The sequence below is a fragment of the Macadamia integrifolia genome, chromosome 5 (assembly GCF_013358625.1).
Source record: "Macadamia integrifolia cultivar HAES 741 chromosome 5, SCU_Mint_v3, whole genome shotgun sequence".
NCBI classification, from domain to species: Eukaryota; Viridiplantae; Streptophyta; class Magnoliopsida; order Proteales; family Proteaceae; genus Macadamia; species Macadamia integrifolia.
The window spans coordinates 26,448,655-26,471,506 of NC_056561.1; the positions used below are offsets into that span (position 1 = coordinate 26,448,655).

Here is a 22,852-nt window from a genome sequence, read left to right on the forward strand (position 1 = left end):
TGTTTGAGTCTGAGTTAGTTTAGATGGTAGTGTTAGTATTAATGTGTACTTTAGTTTAGATGGTAGTGTTAGTATTAATGTGTACTTTTGTTTCCTTATTGTTAATAACAAGAATGGGGAGAATGCTTGTGTGATATGACTGATCACACAAGCCCTTTATTTATAATATGCAAAATAGAGTCATAACAGGAGTACGAGTCAAAAACATAACGCAATTACAAGGATTACCCCCCCATCCAGCTGCCCCACTCTAAATAGGGTCGGTGGAGGAGGGAATTTCCCAATTTGCCCCCTGCGGCACACTTAACCCCCTATTCTAACACTTATATTAGATTGTGATTAGGTGTTGGAGACTTATTATTTTTCTTACGAAGACTCTACTTGCTGGTTTATAAATAAAGGAGGTAGCCAGGATAGGGAAGACTGAATCTTTTTGTGGCTTATTGGGTTCTCTCTCTCTCTCTCTCTCTCTCTCTCTCTCACTTCACAATCGCAGGTATTGGTTTCAGATCCGATTTGCTACATGGTATCAAAGTTGTAATCAGTACTCGCTGTCTCCTTGATATCTGATTTGAGAGTTGTACAAGGTTCTCTGGTTTGTGCTGTACATCCAGCCACCTATGCTATCCATTGCTCTTTGCAAAACCCTAGTTAGAAGAACTAGGATTTTGTATAGTGATGATCATTGAAGATTGTTGAATTGGGAAAAATATGACTTGTGTCTAATCTTGACACAAGCCTCTCTATTTACAATGAAATAAAACCTTAAAAGAGTTTAAAGGTTCGTCTGGACAACACCCCTAAATACCCATTAACAAATAATTTATTATAACATTCCTGCTCAAGTTGGTGCATGGATATTACACATGCCCAACTTGCACAAAATAGAATAAAAAACTTTACTACAAAGTCCCTTTGTGAGAATATCTGCTTACTGATCTTGACTTCTCACAAAAGAATTGCATATGAGTCCTTGCTCTAACTTCTTGATAACATGCCCATCAATCTCAACATGTTTAGTATGATCATGTTGGACTGGATTATGTGCAATATTGATTGTTGACTTATTGTCTCAATATAACAGCATTGGCAACTGAATAGGCATACCCAAGTCTTGAAGAAGACCTCGGAGCCAAAGGAACTCACAAATATCGTGTGCCATTGCTCGGAACTCAGCTTCAACACTAGATCTGGCCAAAATTGCTTGCTTCTTACTATGCAATGTAACCAGGTTGCCACCAATGAATGCACAATAGCCTGAAGTGGAACGACGATCAATTGGAGAACCTGCCCAATTGGCATCGGTATAAGCATGGACTCTAATGTGATACGAAGGGGAGAATAAGATACCATTCCCTGAAGCTGTCTTCAAGTACTAGAGAATAGAAACATAGCTTCCATATGAGAGGAGTAAGGATCATGCATATAATGATATACTGACTCTATATCTAGTCGAGTGAGACTAATAAATGAGTCTTCCAACCAATCTCTGACGTCGACCCTTATCAATTGGTTCACCTTCCTTGTTTTTGAGATGAGAATTTTCCTTAATAGGTGTATCTAAAGGCTTACACCCTAACATGCCTGTCTCTCAGAGGAGATCCAAGGTATGTTTTTGTAGAGAAAGAACAATAACCTTGGTAGACTGGGCCACCTCAATCTCAAGAAAATACTTCAGCTTTCGGAGGTATTTAATCTCAAACTCCTTACCAACATAGGCCTTGCGTTTAGAGATCTCAACCGTATCATTCCCAGAATATAGACAATAAGAATAGTAACCAAATCACCCACCTTTTTAATGGACATAGTGTGATCAACATTACTTTGAGTGAAGCAAACTACTATCATAACTTTGTGGAACCTACCAAACCATGCCCTTGGAGATTGCTTTTTTTCCGTACTGTGCCCTTTTCAGTATGCACATTTTCCCCTGGGTTTCCGGACTCGAGTAGCCTGGTGGAACTTCCTTTGTCAATTCTTAATGAAGGAAAGTATTCTTGACATATAGTTCCTATAGTTCCCAATCAAGGTTCAATGCATAGGAGATAATCACTTTTGCTATGTTCATTTTAGTAACAGGGGCAAAAGTCTCTTGGTAAGCGATCCTATACGTCTAAGTGAAGTCTCTAGCAACCAATCGTGCTTTGTACCTGTCTACAACTCCATCTACATTTTGTTTAATAAGGTATGCGCATAAAATCATGAACACTTACCATCAAGGCTTATACAGTCTGAACCTCCTACAATTCAATCGATCACTGACTGCACTGACAAGAAGGGTCATTTTTTCCTTCCGAGCAGTAGACCGTAGCGATTTAAAGGCCACTAGTGGTTTCAATCTTGGGTGCATCACCTGATGATCGAAAGTTGAAATTAGACTGGGATTTTGGATACGGGTGTAACATAATATGTTAAAGTTATATTCTTAGATTTTCATTTGCATTTTTTTGGTAATGTCTCTGATTGCTGGACATTGAGCATGTGTGGTTTATAATTGTCCTGTATAGTCAATTTACCAAAAAAAAAAATGACGTTCAAGGAACTGCGAACTATTTGCTTGATTTTCCTTTTGAAAACCATGCTTCCTGCAATTTCAGCAAGTTGGTCGGTCGCTTTTCTGTCTGGGGCTGTTAGTGCGATACGGCAATGAGTTACTAGTTTCCTCAAATAACCGAAATATGGATGTTGTTAAGAGCCTGAGCTTGCTAAAAAAATATCTTTCTTCAGAGGATTTTGTCATAAAGGTCCGATCATTACAGGTGAGCAATTTTTGTTTGTCCTTTTAGAGTACTGAAATATTGTCATCTAATTGAGGATTTTATCTTATTAGGGTTTATTACTTTCTGCAGGCATTAGGATTTGTTCTAATCGCTCGGCCTGAGTATATGTTGGAGAAGGATGTTGGGAAAATATTAGAAGCATCACTATCTTCTGGTTGTGATGCTCGTCTTAAGGTATTCTTTTCCTTATATCTTATTACTGGCGGCCTTCCTTAATATCTATTCTGAATATTTTAATGTTCTGAATATTTTATTGTTCATCAGATGCAGTCATTGCAAAACATATACGAATATCTTCTTGATGCTGAAAGCAAGATGGGAAATGATAAGACTGCCAATAATGTGGTCCACCATCCTGAAGGTGGTCATAGCGTCCCTGTTGCTGCTGGCGCTGGTGATACTAACATTTGTGGTGGAATAATTCAATTGTATTGGAATAATATCTTGCAAAGATGCTTGGATGTGAATGAATTAATTCGTCAGTGTGCCCTTAAGGTGTGATCTGGTTATGTTTTTATTGTACTTCTCTCCGTCAGTTTATTTGAGGCACCGCAAGCATGTATTGAACTTCTCTCGTAAGGATTCCTGCTATAACAAATCTTTGGTGCGGTGCTTTCTTACTTTTTTCTTATTTCTTTGGTCAGATTGTGGAGGTTGTGCTACGACAAGGTCTGGTTCACCCGATTACCTGTGTTCCATACCTTATAGCACTTGAAACAGATTCACAGGAGACAAATGCAAAACTGGCACATCATTTGCTAATGAACATGAATGAGAAGTAAGACTGTTTTGGTACCTGCTACATTTTGTCTATGTAAACCGATCTCCACACTGAATGGAAATCTTATTTGCAGGTATCCTGCCTTCTTTGAAAGCCGTTTAGGTGATGGCCTTCAGATGTCCTTTGGTTTTATCCACTCCATTTCTGAAAACTCTCATGAATGTTCCAATCAAAGCAAAGTATCTGGAAACCTGAAGGGGCGGTCTGATAGTATCTCTTTTGGTCATGCAAGACTTGGAGTTTCTCGGATCTACAGGCTTATTCGTGGAAATCGTGTTTCTAGAAACAAATTTATGTCCTCTGTTGTGCGTAAATTTGATTCTCCATCTGGGAACAATTCATTGATCCCCTTCCTGATGTGAGTGCTATAATTGATTCTGATTCTGTGGTTCTAGATTGACAATGGGTGAGTATTTGAGTTAAAGCTGTATCCAATTTTGCAGGTACTGCACAGAGATTCTCGCTTCCCTGCCATTTACAACACCAGATGAGCCTCTTTACTTGATCTACACTATCAACCGAGTCGTACAAGTTAGGGCTGGGGCACTTGAGGCTAGCATGAAAGCCTTTACTTCACGTTTCACGCAAATGGACACACATTCTGTTCCTATTGAAAATGGGGTAATTCAGAAAGAATCAGCTGGTCACACCATTACTAGTCTCGCTGTTCTCGAGGACATAAAAGGGCATCATTCTGTAAGGTCACCTGCTTCTAACGAAATCTCTGAAGATGACCTGCAAAAAATCCAGGTAGGTTTAAACTTTTTGTTATATTATTCTCTCATTAACATTTTAACATTTTCTGAAAAATATTCTTGAATTATTTCTGCACTTATTATTATTATTTTTTTTTGGTGAAGTGTTTCTTCACTTTTTCAGTACATGTTATGCCTGGTACTCAAAACCTTAATTGGGCATTCTTGTTACTACAAAGAATGCTTGCACCACAAAGGGTTTGGTCTATTAACTCCTTGAACCCATCAAAATTCCTCCACGTGGGCCTTGAAAAGTATAAAAATTAAAAGGGCAAGAAAACCCTGTCCACTTGCGTGGGCAGTATGCCAGTGTGGGAGGCCGGCCACGCGGAGGCATTGGGGCAGGGAGTAGTGCGGTCTTTTTGCACCTGCCTGTGTCTGGGCCTAGAGCCATGCAAGCGGGTAGGGTTCTATCTTCCAAATTAAAAATTGAAATTCCAATGCCCATGTGTAAGTGTTCATAATGTTATCATTTCTCTGTTATTATTGTTATTTCTTGTTTTACTCCATTTACATCGTAAGGCACCTTTTTATGAATTTAAATAGGAAGTAAATCAACCCCATGAATGCACCACCCATCCCCCCTCGACCCAAAGAAAAAGAGAAAGAAAGAAAGAAAGAAAGTGAGGAGAAAAAGGATAATGGTCAATATATCTGGTATAAAATGAGAATCCAGCCATCCAGGAAATAAGACGGCATTGATATCTGACCCAGCACCTGCTGTGAAAGTAATATAGAATTGTATAAGAAATAGAAGTGTTGGTGTTGGACATTATTGGGGTTTGGAATTTTGGAAAATGGAATTGCCCTTGTTATACAGACTTTATCAGGTAATTGGTTCATTGGAAAATAGAAGTGCCCTTGTTATATGGACTTGATGAGTTATTGCAACTGTCCTTGTTATGCTTTTCTGGAGGTAAATAGGAAGAATTTGTTATATTCTTAATTAACATTGAAATTTCTGAACAGGCTGAATGTCATGCTGCAGCAGCTTTGCAACTCCTTTTGAAGCTAAAGAGGCACTTAAAAATTGTGTATAGTCTAAATGATGCCCGATGTCAGGTTTGTGCGGCCCTAAGTTTTCTGCCATGATTTTCTTCAACAGTACATTCGCTTGGTTCCAAATTGGTTTTGTAAGGCTAAATCTAATCAAATTGTGTGCTTTGTCTCTTCACTAGGCATTTTCTCCAAATGAACCTCTAAAACCAGGGGAAGTTCTATCGAAGCAGAATGTTCCCTTTAACATCAGTGAAACGCGCATCAATTTTCCTGCTTCTTATGAAGAAGTGATTGAGAGATACCAGGTAATATGTGATAGATGTAATATTCAATTTGTTTTTTGTGGTACTAAAATTATTTTCATGAAGTATCTTTACTATTTTACTTGTTCTTTAGTCCTTACATATAGTTTTTTCGATTTTTTTTGCATCCCTAATCATGCTTATTTGACATTCCCTGATTCTCATTGGCTTCACTGTTCACTTTTTTCTTCCTTATATTTCCTTAGGGCTCTGCTTGTTCCATTGAAAAAAATTTCCTGGAAAATCACTTTGTAGTTAATAAATATATTCTGCATTTTTCTGTCCGTCCTCTCCCCCCCCCCCCCCCCCCCCCCAAAAAAAAAAACTCTTTCGCTTTTCTGGTTTACATGTATTGAATCATATTTGGGCATGGTTAATTCAGGAAAAGGATCCAACCATTACGGAAGTTATAATCCTCAATGGGTGCCAATTGCATGATTTTTTTTTATATCTAAAACCCCCACCCACATGAGGTGAGATTTAAACCTAATAATCTCTATTGTCAGCAGCCGGAGACCGTGCCATCTTGCCAAGTGTTTAGACACCAAAAGAAAAAGAAAAAAAAAAAAAAGATTGGGGGGGGGGGCATCTGCAAATTTGGAAGTTGTCTTCCTAAGTTTTTTATTTTATTTCGGTAAAATAATTTCATTTCTATTTCACTTTTTTCCGCCTTTATGATGATTACTTTAGACTACTTTCCATTGAAATAAACATAGCCTAGTTTCCATAGATTTTCCTACACATCAGTTTTCACCAAAATATTATATATATATATATATATATATAACCGTGATTTTTTATTTTTTGGGTGTGAATGAAAAATTCATTACCAAATAAAAAAGACAAATGAGAAGTTCAAAAGCAAATCCCAGTAGGCCTGGGATTGTGAAATAGACGGGGAGAGGCCACAGGAATTTTACAATTAGCCTATTTCTTGGGGAATCAACACAACGCCTAGGAGACCCCAAATTCTTGGATTTGACTTCAAAGATAAAGAAGTCCCAAATCTGATGAAAGGATTTAGATTTACACTCAAACCAGATACCACCGAATCATAATAGAACTTCCCTGTAAAGGACTTGTCAACCCAAAGCCATTCTCTCTGAAAGGGCAAAATTCTTCTTCTCCTAGCCAACATTTGCTCAGTAAACTATGCCAAACTGCATAAGAGAAGGGGTAGGGGGAAAAAAAAAAGGTGGTCCACATCTTCACATGCATTCCAACAAAAAGAAGCATTGGAGCGAGATAGGAATATGACGGTGAATGAGAAAAGATTGTGTAGGGACACAGCCAGTGAAGCTATAGCGAGGGATGTGGGGATGCTACCTTGAGCCCTGATGAGATCCCAAGCTGAAATGGTACTGAAGAGGCCCAAAGATGATGTAGACGAAGAGGCAATATCACCATTCCCAATAGGTCTTTTGGGGATGCTCATTAAGACACGCCAGATGACAGGCAAGGGGGGGGGGGACTACCCTGCCGAATAATATCTGAAACCATGTCTAACCTGCTAAAGTTGGAGCTATAGATAGCTCTATTGCTGACTGAGTGAACTCCATGCGGGTGCCATTTTTCGAGCCATAATCTGGTAGGGGACCCATCATCAATATGAGATTTGATAACCCTATAAACAAGATTCTTGAGCTTCAGAATCTTCCCCCAAACCAAAGCAGCATCAAAGAGAAGGAACCGTCCTAATGGAATCATTGCGCAAGGAGTGAGAGTAGACCTAGTCAACCCAAACACTCTTCTTCTTGGTCACTATATTCCAATTAGCTTAATAATACCAGCATGGTTAACATATTTGATCCTTCTCAAACCCAAGCCTCCTTCGTACTTAGGAAGACAAATAGATGCCCAATTGATTGGGTGCAGAAATCTAGAGGTATCACAGCCCTTCCAAAGAAAGGCACAAATGAGGGATTCCAGCTTTGAAATAGTGAGCTGAGGAAGCCCAAAAACTGCTGGACCAAAGAGGACTGAAACGCAGATCTTATCAACTCAAGGCGGCTGGCATAAGAGAGAAGCTTCCCTTCCCAAAGCTGGTGCTTTTTTCGAAGGCAATCCAGGATAGGGGAGCAATGGTGGGCAGTCAATCTGAAGGAAATCAAAGGTAAGATCAAATACTTGACCTGAAGACGGCCCAAGGAGAACCTAGATATCTCTCTAAAGCACAACGAAGCTCTAAGAGGGGAGATTAACAGTAAAATTTTCATGATACTTTTGACAAGATATCTTTGGGATTTCCAAATTTTGAACCTCGTAATGAAGTAATGCTTCTATGTGATGGGAGTGACACCTGGATGATATTTCATTGAAAATTGTAGATGTCCAATTATCATGATCTTTAATAGTTTTAACAGAAAACATGCAATCTTACAAACTACATAGTGGTTAATCATTTGCTTTACTGCTTTGAGATGATAAAACATCATAGTCATCCACAGACTACTGATTGGCCCCAGTTGTACTTGCATAAACTGATAAACCACCATGTGCAGAGGTGATTTCCCAGCTCTATCTCTGCCAGGATCTGCCTCACTATCTCTCCAAGATGATTGCACTTTTTCTTTTTTCTTGGTGGGGGTGGGGGTGGGGGGTTGGGGTGGTTTGGTTTTCTCATGGATTTCTCTAGTTGAGAGGAGGGGGGGGGGAGTTGGATTGATGTTTCGTTTACTCTGCTTCTCTCTTCTTAGTTTAGCAGGGACCTTCACTTTGTGCAATGGTCGAGAACATAGGCGGCCAGCACGAAGATGCATGTTTGAGCTTTGAGAGTGGCCACTTCGTGCCAAAATACAAGTTTTGAAATGTTTCCGGACTTTTCGTGGGGCGAATCATAGGCTTAGTTGAGAAGAAAAAGGGGAAAATTAGAGTTGATCAATTTAGTTTACTCTGCTTCTTCTATGTGGGGACTGTAGCTTTTCGTGATGGTAAACAATTTAGGGTGCTAGCACAAAGATGCGGGTTTGAGCTTTGAGAAGCCACTTTGTGCAAAAATGTGAAAGCTTCGGATTGTTTCTGAATTTCCCTAGGACTCTAATAAAGTGTGCTTATTGTCTTTGTTTATTGACTTTCTGTGGCAGGAACTCAAGGCTACATTGAAGGAAGACACCGTCGATTACTCCACCTACACAGCTAGTGTGAAGAGGAGGCGCCCTCCTGCTCGGAACTCTAGAGGTGGAAAATCTGGCCGTGAGCCAAGTGCATATGATGAAGATGACATTTATGATGAAGATTGGACTGGTTCAGCACAAAGGCTGAACTACACTGCCCGGAGAGGCAGTGGCAGTAGAGGGAGGTAGACAAGGTTGATAAGTATAATTAGTAGCTGACATGTATATTATGTAGGAAGTAAGGAAGCAGATAAAAGAGAAGAGTAAAAAAGAAAAGGGAAAAAGGAAAACTAGGAATAGGATGAAGAAAGGTGTTAGGGGCCACTTTTTTGTTGGCTCAAATAGTTAGGGTAGTGATCTCTGTAACTGTATCCTCCTTTCATTTGCATCGTACCTTACTAATTGTAACCCCATTTTTGTCAATGAAAATTCATTTGCATTCGTGTACCTCCCTTTTATTGCTCTTACGTTTTCTTCTGGCTATACAACTGTTGGCAGCATCTCTTCCAAGCCAGCTGTCAATAATGGACCCCAAGGTACTGTTCACATGAACAGTATCTGCGTGAACAGTAACAGCAGGTTTGCTGGCTTGATTGGCCCATTGGGGCTGGCTTGCTGCTGGTTCGAGTGGCCAGAATTGGAACTGGCTGGCCTGGTTCGTTTGGGACCAACAGCCACTTCCTTTAGCAGTTCGATCTACATCAGAACTTAAAAAAATGAACTACCCTTGCCCATCCCCTCACCTCCCCTCCCTTCTTTTGGCTTTATATTCCCCTATCAACTAGGATTTGGAAAATCTTGCAATGATTGAAAAAGTAATTGAACCTGAAATGTAATGAAAATCGTGGAAAATTGCACATCTTTTGATCCTTGAGAGTGTCGTACAAGAAAAGTGACTTCTACAACTCAAGCCAACTGTGTCATGTCCCAACCCAAAGGTGACTCAATACAACTCAACTGAAAACACAAGGCAAGTAAGGCTTATCTAAAAACACAAGGCAAGTAAGGCTTATCCAAACAAAATATGACTTATACAACTCAAGCCAACTGAGTCTTATCCCAACCAGAAAGTGACGTAAAAATCTGATTTATGACTTTTCTCCCAAATCCCAGACTACCTTCGTACTGGTAAGTATAGCCTAAATTAACATTTAATCAAAGAATTTGTACAGACTAAACTACCCTTGCACATTGGCACCTTCCCCCCCTCCCCTCCACACACACATTGGCTTTACATTTCCCTATCAACTTGGATATGCAATATCTTGCAATGATTCGAAAAGTAATAAAACCTTGAAATGTTAATGCAAATCGCTGAAAATGCACATATTTTATCCTTGTGAAGTGGCCAGAAAAGTGACTCGTACAACTCAAAGCCAACTGAGTCTTATCCCAACCAAAAAGTGACTCGATATGGCTCGAGCCAACTGAGTCTTATCCCAACCAAAAAGTATCTTGATACAACTCAACTAAGCCTTTTCCCCACTGTATTGGGTTAGCTACATGGATCCTATTTCATCATTCAACCCATGGTCCTAGAATGCAACCATTGGTCACCCAACAACCCCTAATAACCCCCTCCTTGCAGTCATGGCACCAGAATTATCATCGGCCACTCCAGACTAGTTTTTGCTTCTGGAAACAATTACATTGTATCGCGAAAGTGGCATTCCGGAAGGGTTCATAGAACATACCACGGTTGGGTTATCCAACACTTTATCCCCTGTTGGTAAGGGGACATAGCATAGGGAATGTAACCTAATCACAATATACTACATGCCTTGCATAAAGATACAGGTAGTATGGAATACAATACTGGGATCAACCATCGATCACATCACATCCATTTCCAAGCCTATATAGCATACAAGTAGTTAAGTATGGGATACGCAATACCAGAATTACCATGGGCCATAAAGCTCACCCATATCCAAGTATAGCCATGGAGTACACGATATCAGAATTACCATCAGCCACAAAGTGCATCCACAACTATAGATAACTCTAATGTGCACCGAATGCATGATGCATCATCCACACGACGATCACGGTATTAGAACCACCTCGGCCACATCGGATCTTGTCACATAGTTCACAACATATATACAGTTCAAATAAATCACATACGTTATATAATTCATAAATAATTCAACATGTTATACAATTCATAAAATCATACGAGTAGTTGAAATTATCTAGACATGATTGCTATGTCATACACACAGTTCTATAATTTTAAAACACTCCAAAAATAAATTCAAACCACCACTCACCTCGTCTGTAGACTGGATGGGTGCAATTCTCAAGTTGTAAACCCAATGTCAAACTCCGCTAGGCCTCACCGTTCTGTGATTGTCGATGTCCTAAGTACAAAGGTAAACGGGAACCAATGAGTGCCAGAAACTCCTAAGGGGACCCACAAGGTCTACCCTAGAAACCACTAGAACAGTCACTTTTGACAGTTCAGTACAGGTCACTGGAAACAAGTCATCGGATCCAGGGTTGAAATCACTAGATTCAACCCTATTGTTTCTGGTGACCTTTGTGTTTCCAGTGGTTGTTTTCGGTGGTAAGCCCAGAAATGCACATTTTTGGGGTTGTGCCGACTCGGACCTGATCATCGGAATTTACTCCATAGAGATCGTAGGGAGTTTCCCCATCTCTCATTTGAGCAAAAAAAACCACATTTTCACCTAGCTGTTTGGGAGATACGACGAAGGAATGGTCGAAACCCTAATTCCCTATTTGGCTAAAATGTTACCGGAGCTCGATTGACTTGGATTGAGCTCGGAAAACACACGGGGGAGTGCAATGCACACCAACCCGATAGCCGAAAAGCACCAGAGCCGAGGCTTACCCCTCCAACCCTGTGATTACATATTGCTCCGTACCAAAAGACCAAAATGAAGGGGAAAGAGGGTTTGGGGAAGGTAGCACCTACCTTTGGTAGCAACCGACAAGCAAGCGCATAGCTGGGAGGTCCCTCACCTTCTCCTCCTCTTCCTCCTTTTTCCTCTTTTCTCTCCCTCTCCCATGATGATTTTCAGGTGAGAAGTGAGAAATGAACTCATTTCTCCCTTTTATAGTGCATGGTCTTAGGGCCCCTTTGGCTGGGCACCTATTCGGGACTCAAGTGGGTTAAGTCACCGATTGGGACATGCCGGCCCACATACTTAGACTCATATGGTGTACAAATCATGGGAAAGGGTGCAAAGTAGAGTGGGAGGTTAGTTGGAGCTGGCCACGACACGAGTAGTGGGACCCACGGGCATCAAAGCTATTTCAGCACAATAAGTGCCACCAGATTGAAGTCACTGGCTTTAGGGGCTGTTTCCGGTTGCTATTTCCATGTTGTACTTTGACATCCTTCTGTCCAACTTTGGCCATACACTAGGGGGTTGCCCTAGGATGTGTACAAGGTCTTCTCGGCAACTTCTACTACGTTCGGGGACTCAAGGGGGGAGGTGCTAGGCCACTTACCATTTAGGGTCTGAAGGTTTGAATCCCCTCCTGTATGATAGACATGAAATGCATGGGCAAGTAGGGTCATCCCTTCCTTTGTGGCAATGGGTTACCATAAGCGAGAATCCATTGTTACTTTCTAAATCCGACGCGAGACCTATAACAAAAGTTCAAATTTAATTGGATTAGGGCACGAGTGTAATAGGGGATACCACCTACGTTGCATAGCACTAAACCATTATTACGGACCTAGTAATGGAATAGGAAGTATGTAGTTAAATGAACCCATGAGCATCATATAAAGTGTGGAGCATGAATTGCATCATTTGTATTGTGTTTGCTTGCCTGCGCCCACCCCTCACTGAGCATGTGGAGCTCACCCCATTCATTTATACTTTTTTTAAATGGAGAAATTACTAAGTTTCTAGGTACAGTGCTGATCCTTTAGGCGTCATATTGGACACTTTGGCAATTATTCTAGATCTCGAGGCAAAACATGGACCTGACTGTGGGTGTGATGATTATGCCTTTGGAGGTTGGAGTTACTGAGTGTTTTTTTATTTGTATAAATATTCCACTGCTATAAAATATACTCTGATGTTGATAGATATGTATAATTTTTTGGAGATGGATTGTGTATCAATTTTTTTGAGATGTAATATACGATCTTAGCATGTAGTAGACACTGGACTTATATACGGATTCCGCTATGTAAATGATTTTAATTATCTTGTGGAATTTTGGTTATCAATCCCCAGCTTTATGATCCTGCAGAGTCAAACTGACTAGATACAATAAGGTGTCTAGTGCTACATACCTTAGCTAAATAAGGTAGGGTGTGATAACAGGGGAGAAAGTCTCATCATAGGCTACACCCTCTTTTTGGGTATAGCCTTTGGCCACAAGACATGCCTTATACTTGTAAATTGAACCATCTTCTATACATTTTACCTTTAAAACCCGTTTGATTTCGATTTCTTATGCTCAGGAGGTAGGTCAACTAACTCCCATACCTGTTTCTTATTCATAGAACTTAGTTCATCCTCTATTTGGGAAAATGGTCATCGCTTGAAAAATATGTGGAGGCCTATTTCACGGGCAAACTGGGGCACATTCCATTTTTCTGGTTAGCATTCAATGATGATCTAATGGCCGATTCGTGGATTGAGAATCATGAAAAATTAGAGTCGCCATCTAGGGTTAGGGCCTAGGACCCGAGGGTTGGGCCCTATTCATAAGAAATGGGAAAATGGACCCAAAAATTGGTCTGGTCCTGAGAGTGGGGTAGGTGTCAGGTTACGGAGTTTGGAAGGTATTAAGCACCCACTCCACCCAGTTCAACCGGTCTTCCTACTAGATGCTTGAGAACGAAGATTTTCCTTAATTATTTCTATGCAACATGTATAAGTAAGTTATTACTACATTACTATGTAGATTACCACAACATAAATAAAAGATCTACTTCTTGTTTTTTGAATTGAAGATTATACCTGAGCTTGAGCCCTGTTTCGGGTAAAAAGGGGTGGGCCCCTATTGAGATGAACGTAGACTATCTCTGGGATTCTCTGAGCTCAGGAGAAAATGGCATCAACCTCTAGCTTTCTCTCTCCATAAATTCCAACTTTTTTGAAATCCCTTTTGACTCTTCTGGATACTCGGATGGGGGTTAGACTTGTGAAGGTTAGTTCTCAAACTAGGACTTCGACAGAGGTTTGGATTGTAAGGGCTAGAAAGGGTTAAGCTTGCAAGTGCTAGAAAGGGGTTAGACTTGCAAGGGCTAGAAAGGGGCTAGGCTTGCAAGTGCTAGGAACACTGAATGAAGGGCAACTCTCCAAGGATGGGGTAGGTAGACCTTCAATGAATGCCTTGGGAAAGGTGAACGGTAGGCTATTCATAGTTTTTCAGACCCAAAGGAGTGAATCTCGCGGCCCTGCCACTTTTGGGTTTTTAACAAGCTAGGGTTTTTCGCTGGGCCTACTTAGTTTTCAACGGAGCCATGAGGATCATGGACCTACTCAATTTTTTGTGAGGCTATGGGAGAATATTTTGGGAATATTCCAGATGTCGATCTAGCTGTTCCCATGTTTTTTGACTTCCAGAGATGATTACGGGAGATCTGGTGGTCTGATTTTAGCGTACCATATATATTTGGAATCGTGGTTCTGAGCACCATCTATCTGTACAATTACTTGGATTTGATTCCTCAATATATAATATGTCATAATTGAACCCTTCTTCCCACAGTGTTGGTTTAGGATTTGGGTTTCTAGGTCTAGGGTTTTTTCCGAGTTAGATTTGGATTACCTTAGGAAGTCGTCTCTTCCATCGATTGAAAACAATGATTGTGTCCAAAATCCGTGAGTAATCATAGTTTGGGGGTAGCAAAATTGAGTGTCTACAATATGCTCAAGTGTAGTTAGTGCAAGCTCAAACTGGTGTGAAATATAGCAACAGTTCCTTACGATTTCAGTGCTTGAATCTTGGCAGCTTGAACTCTTGTTAAGTACATGAGATACATATGTGTGTGTGGGATTGTCTAAGATCCCCAAAATGTGAGAGAGGTTATATATTTATAGTTGAGAGGTTCTTTGGTCACCGAGGAAAGTACAAAATGCTTCCATGGATGGGTATGATCTCCTTCCATGTATGAAGAGAAATTTGGTATATTTATGGGAAGTGTGTATATATATATTCCCACAAGGTGCGAGCTATTAGTACATTAGTCACATGTATCTTCTAGAGCCTTCTAAGTGTCCTAGGGCCTTAGATTGAGTCTAGATATGTCCTTTGGGTTTCAAAGTATGAGATTGGGTCATGATTTGGCCAAAGATTGATAGAATACCTACAAAATCGTAGGACTTGACAAAATTTACACTTTGGCCCACATAGTTGGTAATTAGCCGACGTCGGCCAGTGTGCAAATATCGTTAGCCATAGTGCATCTATCATCGACTCTGAGTTAATACAACTCTAGCTCGAGTTGACTCAGGATCTTTGGTCCAATTGGGTTCGTGACTCAATTTAGGACCGGTCTATGGTATGTTAGGTGGTCTTGGTCAATTCTCTGTGTCAAAGCCATTAACCATTTGTTTTGAAAATATTTTTGTTTATTTTACTAACCATCCTATGCCAGCATGGAAGGAAAAGTATACTGACTAGGGTGAGGACATAGCATTGATCATAAATACATGAACCATCCGCGTCTCAAGGGGTTCTCATCTCATTATTGCCCGTAGCCCTTCCAGGGGTGACAAAATGTGATGCTACACCTCCCAAGTAACCATCGAGACCAACCACTATAAAAGGAGGAAGGAGACCTATATCTCAGGTATTGTCTCACGCACCCTAGCTCTACTCTTCTTCGTTCCTCCCTCACTACTGAATGCTCAGATTCTGAATTAATCATTGCAGAGTCCTCCACCGGAGATCTTCCAGTCATATCTCTTGCCCTCCTGTGTGCAAGTCCAGTCAAGACGGGAATCTACTGCATCAAATGGAAACACATATCTGAATTTGGACGATATATATTTTTTTTTTTTCTATCAAGAAATGTTGTGGTCTAGTAGAAATTTGCTTGTGTGATATACTGTGTTTTTGTTTGAGCTGAGTCATTAACTCAAATAACTCAAATCCTCAGAAATTACATGGGGTTCATTCCTTTAACTCTACTTATTTATAATACTATTTATTCCCTGATAGTTAGATTTGAATCTTGTTCCCTCAACAGGACTGAATTGGTTTATTTCATACATTTCTCACCCAACTGAACTAGGGCTTATTCTGTCACTTAAATGTGACTTTGACTTGGGTCCAGAAAATTCTGAGAAGCTCTTCCACCCTCTAGTCAGGAAACTAGGAGCAAGAAAGAGAGGTCGTCCTTCCAGAAACTTCCACAACTAAACCCATTTGGATCCTGCTTAATAAAAGATCCAACCACAATTACGAGGCAATTGTATAACTTAAAAGAACTTCATTATTTAGATATATGTGGCAGTAAGAAGCCATAGCAGAGTCCCTTGAATGAGCATATGAAGTAAACAGACGTCTCTAATAGATAAGAATCAAAGTAATTAAAATACTTTGATTCAAAAGCTGGTAAAAATTTCCAACTCTTATACTAAAAACACCAACTGGTTACTACTAATTTCAATTATTTTCTTATTTTCTATTACTGAGCAGCACCTACTTGCCTTCTTTCTCAGTTTATATTACTGATCAGCTCTTACTTGCTCTTCTATCTCCCATTTCCCCCAATAGGTACTCATATTATGAACAAGTTGACTTGTATATTTACTAAAGCTGCATTTGGTAGTTATTCAGAAAAAATTTTCATGTTTTTCCGTTCTATGGGAACAAAAAAATAGAATAAAGCGTTTGGTGTCAACTTGGTGTTTTTTTGGTTTATTTTTAGAAAAAAAAAAAAAATTGATGGAACAACGAAACCTTGTTCCGTTATTTTGGTTTTGTTCCAAATACAAAAAATGTGAACAACTAGGGTAATCGTTCATGAAACAGATTCACCAAACCCGTCTTTTTTTTTTTAAATGGCATTTTGACACAAAAACTAAAAATCTGATTTTGACACAAAATGCCGTTTCTAGAACTAAATGATTTCCAAATGTAACCTAATAAATGAAATATGTTTAGGGTCCTGCAACCACGATTTGATCATTTGATAAAGTAAATATGGTGGTGGTTAGTTTCTAGCAAGGAGTGGAGGATATGGTGGGTAAAAGAGCTCATGGTTTAAAACTTAAAAGGACATTTTGTCTATTACAAAAGGGGTATGTTTTTGATAAATCATCAAGAGACTAGTTCGGTTTTAATTTTTTCAGAGGTTCGTTGCTGTTTTTTAACGTTGATTACTAATTAATTAGTTAAAACCCATGTTCATGAATTCAAGATTCATTCTTCTATAATTCTGTTTTTCTAAACTCCATTTCGTGAGAGACCCAACCAACAATTAATTACCTCTACACACATACTCATGATATATAGAGTCATCACATTATGTGCTCATAGGAATGTTCGTTTCCCTAGACATAAATGTGAATGTAAATATGTGAGTACATTAAACTAGATCATGTGGGAATCTTGCATGGAATACTATTAATTGTTGAGGAATAAAATTCTCACTAGTCACTTACAATTGGTCTTTAGACTTGAGAGGTCCTTGTCGCTGCAGTTGTTCATTATAGGTTTTGGGACACCAACAGTTGATATCTATCGTACTATATGTTGGTGTGTTGGATTAATGGTGTTTGGCTATAAATGAAAGAAATGCTCAACAAGGACCAACTATCCTCAAGGAGAATATCAGAGAGAGGGAGATATATATATATATATATATATACACATGTTTGAATGAAATTCAAATACAGTGGCATAGATTTAAATTGTTTACCAAAGTTTTAGAAATTAATAATATATATATATATATATATATAAAATTTGTGATTCAATCAATGGTCCAAATTCTCTTTACATGGAATTGCGAGGAATTATGGTGGCAACAATAATTATTTGAATGTCTTAAGATCTGTTGCGTGATACTGTAAAATGAAGGGTCAAGATCAAGATTGTAACTAACTACTTCTTAGAGATGCAAGAGATCTTTTCTTGAGATTTTTTTTTTGAGCAGTATTTATTTATAAATATTTTAATTTACAATTAAAGATAGGGAAAGGGTTCTCTGTGCAAGCAGCATAGAGAAGCATACCAATGAGGTGCAATGGAACGATGGCAACAAGGTCATTATAAGTGAGGAGATAGATAAAAAAGAGAAGGTACTAGCATACCCTCCCCTAGTGGAACCTTTTCCCTTGTCATATAATATATCTTAGGTAGTTATCCCAAAAGCATCCTAACTCTTCCTAAAGTGACCATTGGATTCTTTTAGCAGCATTATCCAATTAGGAAATAAGAGAGAGAATAGAGGTGTAATAGTATTAGTTCCGTTTCTGCCGTTTCTGCGTTTTCTTATTCCCAAAAACAGAAAAACAGCCTAAATAGCGCTTAATAAAGTTGTTCCGTTTCACTCGTTTCGTCGTTTCTAGAAATGAATTTGAGAGAGAAAAAAAAATGTTGTTGTGCCCGATAAATCTTTGAACTATTTAAACCTGAAAAGAGGCAACCAAACCCTCTCTCCCTTTTGGACATCCGATGATACTATTAGGCTTTTTAGTGGCATTGTTTTTGTAAAAAATGTTTCAAGAAACATGTTTATCAAACACCAAAAAATCCGTTTTTGTTTTTAGAAACATGAAAAACCGTTTATACTGTTTTTGTGTCTAGAAACAGCAGAAATGTTATCAGACAGTGCCTAAGCAGTTTGCTCTCCTCCTCTCATTTCTTTCACTCCCCAATGTTTTTCCCTTGAGAAGTGAAGGAAGGATTTTGAATCCTAGGAGTGAGTGGGTGAAGAAAATCATATCCTCATCGTTCTTGTGATCGTTGCCAACGAGTTTATTGGTACATCGCTGGATTGCGGAAGGGGTAAGTTATCTAGAAAGCATTACATTTATGGAACTCAAGATAACTATTCCCCTCTTCCATAAGAATTTTTAATATAATACATCCAAAATTCAAGTGCTTCATGTGGAAGCTTTTAAATAAAGGAATTCAGACTCAAAGTAAATGTAGTAGCTTTATTCCCCCTTGATACATTATGCCCTCTCTGTTCCCTTAAAAATGAATCCGAATGGCATCTTTTATATCCTGTTCCATATCCAAAAGAATTTGGGCAGCAAGAGTCCTTGGTCTTAGAACAGAAAATCTCTATTGAAGCTCCATCTTACTTGTTCACAGGCTGAGTTTTCAAAAAATATCTTCATTTCAGTGTTTGCCATAAGTTGCTACTTCATTTGGTTAGCTGAAAATCAAAAGATAAAGCAGGGGCACTGAAAAACTGTATAATATTGATATGCCTAACTTCTTTCTCGTTGTTAAATGAGTCTTCAACAAAAAAAAAAAATGTTTTTATTTATTTATTTGGAATACCCTATGGCCTATACCCACATAAGGGTGATTTTAGTTCTATGATTAGAGAATTAATTTTTATTTTCCACTCTATTCCTAATCAACTGTTTCACCATGATGTAATAAATAATGCCTTATTATATTGAGGAAAATATATATCTTTAATCACATGTAAACTTTATTAACAGAAGAATACAGATATAAAAAATATAATTCTATCTAACCGACAAGGAAAAATGAAGACAAATTTCAGGCAGAAATTACAAACTTTAATATTGACTAGGCACCAACTCCAAACTCACCAAGGCTTCGCCTAATTCAAGGATGAACGACGAATAGAGGCTGCAAGAAGAAACATCGGAAATTGTTGCTGCCAAAAACCCCCGCTAGTCGAACCTACACAAACACAAACGACGGAGGCCCGGAGCTTTGTCCGGGGTTAGTCCTCCGACGCTCAAGTCAGGGTCGACCGCACAGTTCAATAAGGGAGTAATGGTGAGGGTATCAGAACTTACCTCTTTCCTTCCTCTTGGCCTCCTTATATGCTTCTTCGGGGCTAGGGTTTCCTCTTGCCTTCTGGGGTCCACCTTGTGGGGAATATTCCCCTCATGCAAACGACGTGACAGAGCGTGATAGAGTCTTCGTACTCCCTACCTGGCGGGCGACACGTGTCCCAGTGGGCGACGCGTGTCCTCACCCTACTGAGCCGTATGATTTGGCTATATCAGGAGCCCCCTTACTACCGCTAGGAGTCTCTTCCTGTGGGAGTAACCAAATTTTTTGTAATTGTAATTTTTCCCTCTTTTTCCTGCCTTCGGCCTTATTCCTTCGGCTTTAGTTCTGCTTGCAACCGAGAGCTTCAGTCAGCCGATGTGAAGACCTTGGGTCAGTTCGGCTCGGCCTTGTCCGAGACACCGACCGAGGCAAGGACCTTACATTAGTTCGGCTCGGCCTTAGCCTGAGCCCCCGACCGAGGTAAGACCTTCTGTCAGTTCAGCTCGGCATAGCCGGAGCACCGTAAGAGGTAAGACCTTCGGTCGGTTCGGCTCGGCCTTAGCCTGAGCACCGTCCGAGGTAAGGCCTTCGGTCAGTTCGGCTCGGCCTTAGCTTGAGCCCCGACCGAGCGAAGGACCTTCAGTTAGTTCGGCTCGACCTTAGCCTGAGCACCGTCCGAGGTAAGAACCTTCGGTCAGTTTGGCTCGGCCTGAGCCTGAGCACCGTCCGCGGTAAAAACCTTCGGTCAGTTCGGCTCGGCCTTAGCCTGAGCACTGTCCGAGGTAAGGACCTTCGGTCGGGTCCGTTCAGCTTTGGCCGACCCCCGACCAAGGTGAGGACCTTCTGTCAGGTTCGTTCGGCTTTGGGCGAACTCCCAACCGAGGTGAGGGCCTTCGGTCAAGTCCGTTCGGCTTTGGCCGAACTCCCCATCCGAGGCAAGGACCTTTGGTCAGTTCGGCTCGGCCTTAGCCTGAGCACCGTCCGAGGTAAGACCATCGGTCAGTTCGGCTCGGCCTTAGCCTGAGCCCTCGACCGAGGTAAGACCTTCGGTCAGTTCGTCTCGGCATAGCCGGAGCACCGTAAGAGGTAAGACCTTCGGTCGGTTCGGCTCGGCCTTAGCCTGAGCACCGTCCGAGGTAAGGCCTTCGGACAGTTCGGCTCGGCCTTAACTTGAGCCTCCGACTGAGGCAAGGACCTTCGGTCAGTTCAGCTCAGCCTTAGCCTGAGCAACCGACCGAGGCAAGACCATTCGGTCAGTTCGGTTCGGCCTTAGCCTGATCACTGTCCGAGGTAAGGACCTTCGGTCGGGTCCGTTCAGGTTTGGCCGACCCCCGACCAAGGTGAGGACCTTCGGTCAGGTCCGTTCGGATTTGGGCGAACTCCCAACCGAGGTGAGGACCTTCGGTCAAGTCCGTTCGGCTTTGGCCGAACTCCCCATCCGAGGCAAGGACCTTCGGTCAGTTCGGCTCGGCCTTAGCCTGAGCCCCCGACCGAGGCAAGGACATTCGGTCAGTTCAGCTCGGCCTTAGCCTGAGCACCGTCCAAGGTGAGGACCTTCGGTCGGGTCCGTTCAGCTTTGGCCCAACTCCCAACCGAGGTGAGGACCTTCGTCTGTATTCATTTGGCAGAGTAAAGGTCACCAAACAGGAGAGTTCTTCTTAATTGCCGTAAACCAGCTTTCATAATTTCCATGAATAAGATCCTCCAGGGTTTAGGATGAGGAATTACAACTTAAAAGTGCGTAAGAGAAAAAATTGCAAAATGCGAGTGTGCTTGCTACTCTTGTACGAGGCTTGGTTCTGCTCCATCGGCTTGAAGGGTTTCTTCCATCTGGATGTACTTATCGCACCGATCTCTCAACTCGGCCAGGTTCCTCGGTGTACGCTTCGCCAAAGACCTTTTCAGCTCCTTATCCTTGACGCCTCCCAGCAGGGCTGTGAACTCCTCTTTCGGGTCCAGACCTCTGATCGTGACCTTCTCTTGTTGGAAGCGCTTCATGTAGTTTCGCAGTGATTCTCCTTCATGTTGCTTGATGTTGGTCAAGTTCAACGCGGTCTTCTGAAGGGGTTGGCTACTGGAGAATCCCTTCACGAAGAAGTAGCCTAGATCGCTGAAGCTGTGAATCGACTTCGTCGGCAGACGGTTGTACCATAGCCTTGCCGCTCCTCTGAATGTTAATGGTAGGGCACGACACATAATATTTTTCGAGACTCGATGGAACTGCATGGCGACCTTGAAGCCTTCTAGATGATCGACGGGGTCCCCAGACCCGTCATAAGTGTCATACTTGGGTAGGCGAAAGCCGATCGGGAGCGGATCCCTCATGACCTCATCAGCTAGAGCCGTGTCATTAGTGAGGTCTGGCTCGCGGGTTCCCGTCTGATTTTCTACCACCTTCTTGATCTCGTCTTTCAGTTCTAGGATCATCCGCCTCAACCTCGAGTCCTCGTTCCTCTCATTGTCTCCTCGGCGCCGATCCCCATCTGGATCTCTGGCGGCACGCTGCGTCCTACCTCGGGGTGAGGGACTTTCCCTCACTGCTCGATTTCAAAGGTTATGACCAGATCTTATAGATCCTGTACTGCTCCTGTCACACCCCGTTCACCCTGAACCGGAGCGGTGACCGAGTTAACACCGGTTAACCCAAACCTGCCAGGATCATCAGATACTGTATTCCACCACAGCATGCACACACTAACATCAATTCATCAGATCAGCGGAAGACTAAGTTTTACCTGTAAATAATTCCCATATACTTGATACCCAAATGGTGATACAATAATTATATACATTTGGGCCCGAAGGCATGATATATATACACAAAAAGAATAAAGTTCAAATATCAAGTATACAGGAAATCATCCAAATCATCAGAGTACACAACTCGGCTCGGTATCAAGGCTGGAGCTCAGCTCGGCATCAAGGGTTGTGCCCAGCTCGGCATCACATAGAAGAGCTCAGCTCGACCTCAAGAGTGGAGATCAGCACGGCCTCCCGGGTGGAGCTCAGCTCGGCCTCAGAACTGCTGTCCTGCAGCACAGCTCTCACACGAGCAGTCTACGCCGTGCTCAAACTCCTCAGGGGTCCACCAGTCCTCTTCAGGAAACTCGACTGTGGGACCCACCCCATGCTCCTCAGATGTATGACCTGCAAAATCATCTAAAAAGGGGGTGTACACGTGGAATGA

The 22,852-nt window shown here is 41.3% G+C and overlaps 1 protein-coding gene across 1 annotated transcript in view; it reads left to right on the plus strand.

The window, feature by feature from the left end:
* LOC122077814 (sister chromatid cohesion protein SCC2-like) overlaps positions 1-9,177 on the plus strand; it is a 73,519-nt gene extending 64,342 nt beyond the window's left edge. The window contains exons 20-28 of the mRNA XM_042643706.1: positions 2,598-2,759; positions 2,850-2,954; positions 3,045-3,275; positions 3,425-3,558; positions 3,635-3,919; positions 4,005-4,311; positions 5,286-5,378; positions 5,495-5,620; positions 8,701-9,177. Coding sequence (XP_042499640.1) covers positions 2,598-2,759; positions 2,850-2,954; positions 3,045-3,275; positions 3,425-3,558; positions 3,635-3,919; positions 4,005-4,311; positions 5,286-5,378; positions 5,495-5,620; positions 8,701-8,919 — 1,662 coding nt within the window. The 3' untranslated portion in view covers positions 8,920-9,177. The remainder of the gene's footprint in view (positions 1-2,597; positions 2,760-2,849; positions 2,955-3,044; positions 3,276-3,424; positions 3,559-3,634; positions 3,920-4,004; positions 4,312-5,285; positions 5,379-5,494; positions 5,621-8,700) is intronic.
* Positions 9,178-22,852: the final 13,675 nt, after the last annotated feature.